This window comes from Populus euphratica, unplaced genomic scaffold (genome assembly GCF_000495115.2).
Source record: "Populus euphratica unplaced genomic scaffold, PopEup_1.0 scaffold7.1, whole genome shotgun sequence".
Lineage (NCBI taxonomy): Eukaryota > Viridiplantae > Streptophyta > Magnoliopsida > Malpighiales > Salicaceae > Populus > Populus euphratica.
In genome coordinates this window covers 381,568-388,386 of record NW_011499871.1, presented here as the reverse complement: position 1 = coordinate 388,386, position 6,819 = coordinate 381,568, and the positions used below count along the sequence as shown (strand labels likewise).

At 36.3% G+C, this 6,819-nt stretch overlaps 2 protein-coding genes across 2 annotated transcripts; one reads left to right on the top strand and one right to left on the bottom strand.

Annotated features, from left to right (window-relative positions):
- Positions 1-1,017: 1,017 nt before the first annotated feature.
- LOC105127230 (Cupredoxin superfamily protein) lies at positions 1,018-1,940 on the bottom strand. Its single transcript, XM_011028444.1, has 3 exons — positions 1,882-1,940; positions 1,591-1,815; positions 1,018-1,474 (listed from the first exon to the last, which is right to left on the bottom strand). The coding sequence occupies exons 2-3, from the start codon at positions 1,748-1,750 to the stop codon at positions 1,080-1,082; spliced, it is 555 nt and encodes a 184-aa protein (XP_011026746.1). The 5' UTR covers positions 1,751-1,815; positions 1,882-1,940; the 3' UTR covers positions 1,018-1,079.
- A 2,260-nt stretch (positions 1,941-4,200) lies between these two features.
- On the top strand, positions 4,201-6,761 carry KUOX1 (KAR-UP oxidoreductase 1). The gene is made up of 3 exons (XM_011028442.1): positions 4,201-4,783; positions 4,968-5,215; positions 5,832-6,761. Exons 1-3 carry the CDS (start codon positions 4,550-4,552, stop codon positions 6,406-6,408), a joined length of 1,059 nt encoding a protein of 352 aa, XP_011026744.1. The 5' UTR covers positions 4,201-4,549; the 3' UTR covers positions 6,409-6,761.
- Positions 6,762-6,819: the final 58 nt, after the last annotated feature.

Sequence of the window (6,819 nt, the reverse complement as noted above, 5' to 3'; positions counted from 1 at the left end):
GTTGACAGTAGCAGTGATCAAGCGTCTGGAACTCTGAAGTAATATTTCATGCGCAATTAATTTCCCTGACAGCTCATGGAAAGAGAGGTGATCGTTTCTTGCAGAGACATCAGCGATAATGGGATGATATTCAGTGGGAAGTAATCTGAATATATTTGCATTAAATTCAGCCATACCAAGAGGAGTTCCATCTGCTGCTAATTCATTAGAGATCAATTTAGCTTCCTTGAGAAACTGAGCCATAGTTTTGTCTGCAAAGGTGAGCTTTTGCAGAGCTAGGTGGATTAGCACTGGAACCCGAACAAAAAGCATGAAGAAGAGCTTGCCATACATCATAAGAATTATCCAAGCCTACTACGTAAGGAATGAATTCCTCTGAGAGTGAGGAGAGGATCCAGCCAAGGAGCAGTTGATCTCTCTGAAACCATTTGTTGTATTCTGGATTTTCATCAAAGGGAATTGATTTCAGAATTGAAAATATGCTTTGGTGGTACTGGAATGGTGCCGTTAGTGTGCCCATTCAATCTATAGCAATTACGAACGGGAGTGAATTGAGTCTTCCAGATCAGAAAATTTCCAAGGGTCATTTTGATAGGGAGAATCTTGAGCATGAGTTAGGGTAGAAGGAAGGGCATTTGGAAATACTGGAATTGGAGTAAGGCTAGAGGCTTGAGGGCGAGGCCATTTCAGATGCTCCAATACCAAATTAGAAAAGAAAAAAAAGGTTGGAGAGAATTGCTTATCCATTCTGTAATGCATGTGTTAAAACATATACAAGGAGTTCTAAAACTAGTCTCCTAAAACCTTGCTCGTATATGATACAGATATTGTATTGAAATTGCTAGCTAATTAATCTCCCAAAACTTGGCTAACATGGTCTCCTTAAACTCCGATAAATAAGTTGAATTCTTGTGATATACAGCTGGTGTCATACAACTGGTATACAAAAAATAAGCTTGAGGTTTTTTTTTCATCGTATCAAAAAATTATAAGAACAAGAATCGTGAAATTAAAAAATAAGATCAACCTCACCATACATGAAAAATAAATAAATAAACAAGATTACAAACATTTACCAATCAAACTTGCACCGCCCAGAACATAGTAGCCACAAAACCAAGAAACACCATCACAATACAATCCCTTCCCCCATAGACAGACCCCGCTGAAGTTGGAATAACAGAGGCAGGATTGTTGCTCTTAGAAGAAGGTTGTGTAAGAGTACCCCCTGCTGGCTGTGCTTGTGGCGCCCCAATCGGTGGATTTGCTTGGTTGTCTTCTACATTTACATGAAGCTTCATTCCTCCTAGACAATGTAACTGGTTACCACAAACGAAGTATCTCGTCCCAGGTTCTGTCAAAGGCACGGTTGTGTTCCCATTCGTAAATGTTCTTGCAACATTAGTAGTGTTGCAGCTGTCGAAATCTTCCTTCTTCACCTCCTCAAGACTGTGGGATGATGAGTATTGAAACACTACAACGATTGACAGAAAGAAAGAGAGAGAGAGAGAGTCCAGTTGCCATTCAATTTTATTTTATTTTTCTAGTGATTGAAACATTAAATTATGACCATAACGTAAAAGTACTTACATAGAAGATCCCCAACGACAAATTTCTTGCTCTGTGCCCATGTATCAAGGTCAGTACTTATGTCCCAACCAGAGTTATCACCTACCATGTAAGTTGCTGCATTGCATGTTAATGCTATGCCAACAACAACCAGAGAAGAGACCAAAACCAGCTTAGCCATTGATATGTGAATGATGATGGCAAACACGAGAAGAAGATGATTAGGCACAGCTTGTATATATATATATATATATATATATGTATGTATGTATGTATATATATATGTATGTATGTATGTATGTATGTATGTATGTGAAGGTTGATTAAGATTAGATGACCTAACTTCAAATTTGCGATGCCTGTGTTTGTTTCGTGTTTTTTTTTTTTTTTTGTTATTGAGTTTATTTTATAGAGCATGGTTTGTTTGAACAATCGAGAAGGAATAAAACTTCACTACCCACCCTTAAATCAATATTATGTTTTCAATATATATATCTACTACAAATTTAAGGGATTCAAGACTAAAAAAAATTGTCAGAAGACATTCTTGTTTCGAACGTCAATTCATCATGAAAGGAGCCTTTTCCTTCATCTAAATCATAGTAAAGCATCGGTCCAAAGTGAATATTGGGATTGCGGTGCTCAAGCTTGATTGAAATTGTGGTGCGGTCTCCACCTATCAAAAACAGGGTAAATATCGGTCCAATGTTTTTTTATTTTGGCCATCTTAATCCCCTCAATAAAGTTTTAGGCACACTAACCCTTATACTTTCAATTCATTGTTGTTTCAGTCCTTCATACAAATTATGGTCATTATATGGATGTCATTTGTTTCCACAGATATACTTGTAAGTGAAAATGAGGACATGAAAAAACAAAAATGGGAAGTATATATAAGGGTTGCTGAGCTGAAAGTCGTAGTGGAGGGGTTAGAATGACTGAAATGTAAGAATTGAGGGACTACATGGTGTAGTTTAACCTCCATAACATCCAGTAATTTAACATTTTTGTCACGTGGTGGATGGACTGGAGCAAGATGTGGTCAGTAAGTATAGTTTATCAGTCGACGTGGGTGGTCGAACCATCTTCCTTTAGTGTGTCGGAAGTTCTATCCATTTTCTTTGTAGTTGGTGAGGTGGGTGAGAAGAAAAGGTTTGCCTGCATTGAGGAAGTTGAACCCCCTTCCAACTCCAAATTAATTCTTAGTTTTTGACTTGAGCAATTTCACTTATTTCCATGTCCACTAGCAAATCAAATAACACAATGGAATGATTGCTTGAAGAACAGGAGATGGGAGCTACTATGCAACAAACCATTCCCACATGATAATATATTAGCGTATTGACATGCGATTTGCAATGAGTGAATGTTAATTTTTTTAAAAATATATAAAAAATTATATTTTAAAAAATATATATTTTTAAAAAAGCTTAGATTTAGCACTTATATCAAATCCAAAATAATTAAGTTTCACTTTCATTTTCAAACCCAAATTTTTTAAATCTAGAGGCACCACAGATCTAAGTTATTTAAGTTTTACCTTCTTATAATAATAATAATAATAATAATAATAATAATGATATTTTTAAATATGTTTTACTCAAGTTTTTATAATTTATAATTTTATTTTTAAAATTAAATTTATGGTTCCCTTTAATATATAATAATAATAATAATAATAATAAGTGATGTCAAATCAAAATATGCTATGCTGATCCAACACCAATTACATTATTATACTACTTTAATCCACAATATAAATATGTCCCGATAAACATTGATAAACAGTAAAAACCCAATGCCATTAGGCTTGTTTTATAATCTAAAAATCGCTGGACCGACGATACAAAGCCGAAGGAAATTACATGAAAGTTCAAGGCGGCAGCTTTTCAACACATCCGAATGGTTTATTTGCATGCGAATATGAACAGTACTGCACGTCTGCACGCATACCGGTCTAACCCTTATTTTCAAGAATATGGAGGAAATAATCAAAAAAAAAAAAAAGAATATGGAGGAAATAATCAAAACGAAATATATAAATCCGTCTGAAGCCAGCATGCACTGGGTCAATTCTGGACATCAGTCATACACACACATGCTGATAGAATTTTCCAGTCTCTAGGAATAGTGCACGAATTGTTCACGGAATGCGATTAATGCTTTTTAAGTACTATAGTCTTTTTCATGATCATGATGTGGGCAAAAATGGATGGTGTCTTTCAAAATTTGTTGGCTCAAAACAAACTTTTCCTGGGTATCCAGATAAATAATAAAATCTCATGGCTATACTCAATTTCTGGTTATAATATTCATGACGCAGCCATAGAGCTGGGGCCCGGCTGCTTGCAAGAAAGATATATTAAACAGGCCTTTGCATGTGTGTGCTTGAATCAAGCTGGTCATAATTAGGATGCTCTATCCTCATCTGGAAAACAACGGGCCTCAATACCAGCAGTTTTGGGAGGCGACAATGCAAGTGGGCTTGTGGCTTAACACATGTTCAACAGAAGAGACCCACTTCAGCCTACTTGGTTTTAAAGGTGCGTTAATTGCATGCCAACTTCCATTCAATCAACTGGCTGCATAAATCCACAATAAATCCACAACTTCCCAAGTTCAATTCAATCAACTGGCTACATAAATCCACAACTTCCCACGACTTTCCTGCGAAAAGTTCATTTTTGTTTTCTAGCTTTTATCAATTGCTGGATGGGATAGAGAACAGATGATTTTGCCCAGTTTTGACATGTCTACATCAGAATAGCAGGAAAATGTTGCAGCTTTTACTCTTGAAACTGGTCTGCGTGTCCAAAGCACTAGCAAACTTACTTTTGACACTCAAAACTCTCCTATATAAACCCCACTCTTGGATACTCTACCAAACCGTCAAATTTTTATTTTACCTGCTTATCCTTCTACTCATATTTTGGTACTATTTTGAGCCTTTTTTGAGGCATTTTTTGGTTGAGGTTTTGGGATGGAAAAAAAGGATAGCTCAAGTTCATTTACGATTGGCAATAGAACGCAAGACAGAAGCTGGTCATGCGTGCCAGATTGTTATGTAATTCCATCTTCAAATCGTCCGAGTTTGGCTCCAGAGACTGCCAATGTGCCTGTTATTGATTTTTCTAGGTTGAGGCAGGATGCTACACAAAGGGCTAATGCCATTAAAGAAATTGGAAATGCTTGTCACCAAGTGGGATTCTTTCAAGTAAGTATCGCAATATTTTACACAAGCTTTTTCATGTTATATATAATGGCTGTTCAACATGTACAAGTAATGGGATATCGATCTCTATTGCTTGGACTAGCGTAACAAGCGGACAGAATAGATTTATGGAACTCGACAGCATTCATTTTTTATTTTATTTTCTGCTTATATATTGATCACACAGATTGTCAATCATGGAATTTGCCAATCAATATTGGATGGAGCACTTTCTGTGGCGTCGGATTTTTTCAAATTACCTACCGAAGAGAAGGTGAAGTTCGTGTCCAATGATGTAAGGAAGCCAGTAAGGTATGGGACGAGCCTCAAAGATGGAGATGACAAATTCCAGTTTTGGAGGGTTTTCCTCAAGCATTATGCACATCCTTTATCTGACTGCATTCATCTATGGCCAAAAAATCCACCTCATTACAGGTAATTATTTTTATCTTAAGTTGTTTTTTTCTTCTCATTCTTAAGGCCATAAAGGCAAAAGTTGATATTTAATATGCAAGCAACAAACACTTTTTTACTTGAGTACGTAGATCAAATTAATCACGCACGGTCACTAATAATATTGGGATTTAGCATACCAGATCATATGCCTTGTATGAATCCAATCAATCCGTATAATAATAATAACAATACTTTTCTATTTACAATTTGCATTACCCTGCGTTTAAATGATCATAAACCTACTTGTTTTTGTGTTTTAAAAATATTAATTTTTTTTTATTTTCAGATTGTTTTAATATATTAACATTAATGATAATTTAAAAAAAATATTATTTTAATATAGTTTTAAATAAAAAATATTTTAGAAAAATAGCTATTACTGCACTTCTATCCCCTCGACATATTTCAATCCCAAGTTGCCATTTTAATTTACTATATGCCTATTATATTAATTGTCTCAGCAAAACAATGCAAATGGAAAGCAGCTTATAATTTATGAATCTCATTACTTCGGGGTACAATTGCATGAATCTCTGTTTGTCTTTTCTTAACAAATTCCTAGATTTTCTCATATCTAGGAATTTTTGCACTTTAGGGAAAACATGGGAAAATATTGCAAAGAAGTTAGGAAACTAGCCTTGGAGGTAATGGGAGCCATCAATGAGAGCCTTGGGCTGGGTCCAAGTTACTTGAGCAACCAGATGGAGGATGGAATGCAAGTCATGGCAGTTAATTGCTACCCTCCATGCCCAAACCCTGAACTCGCGCTAGGATTGCCGCCGCATTCGGACTACACTTGCTTAAGCATTGTCCTCCAGAACTCGGCCGGCCTTGAAGTCATCGATAAAAGAGATGGCAAGTGGAAGCTAATCCCGGACGTTCATGGTGCTCTTCAGGTCCACATAGGGGACCATCTTGAGGTACTAAGCAATGGCTTGTACGAAAGTGTTGTGCATAGGGCCATACTGAATTCTGAAAGGATTAGAATCTCAATCGCTAGCCTACATAGTATGGGTATGGATGAGAAAATGGGGACTGCAGAGGAGCTTGTGGATGATCAACATCCTAAGAAATATAAAGACAGCAGCTTCAGAGATTTCCTGGATTTTCTATGCAAGAATGACATCGCAGAAGGAAAGAACTTCATCGATACACTAAAGATCAAGGCCTAGATGCAACTTCTCTCTCTACAATGTGTTCTTTTTTTTTCACCTATACAGGGTTGAAACAAGGTAGCAGATGAAATAGCTATACTTGACTTGTTGTCAGGATTATGTATTAGGTCTTGGTGATCATAGTTTATTTTAGCAGTTTGGTTCTTTTGGTTTAGAGCCAACCGTGCTGGTTTGGTCTTCTGCCCTTTCTCCATGTTTCTCTGCTATTACCCACCCAGGTCTAGTGGGTTTATAGAGTTGGGGCTTTGGCCATCTCTACTCTTAATTTTCATTAGATGCTAGATTAAGATGAGATGTGAAGACAAGTTTGGATAGTTTTCTTAAAAATAAATGATGACATAATTTGATGATTTTCTCAAAAAAGAAGTACGTCGGTGAACACATTTCCTTGTATTTAATGACTAGGTT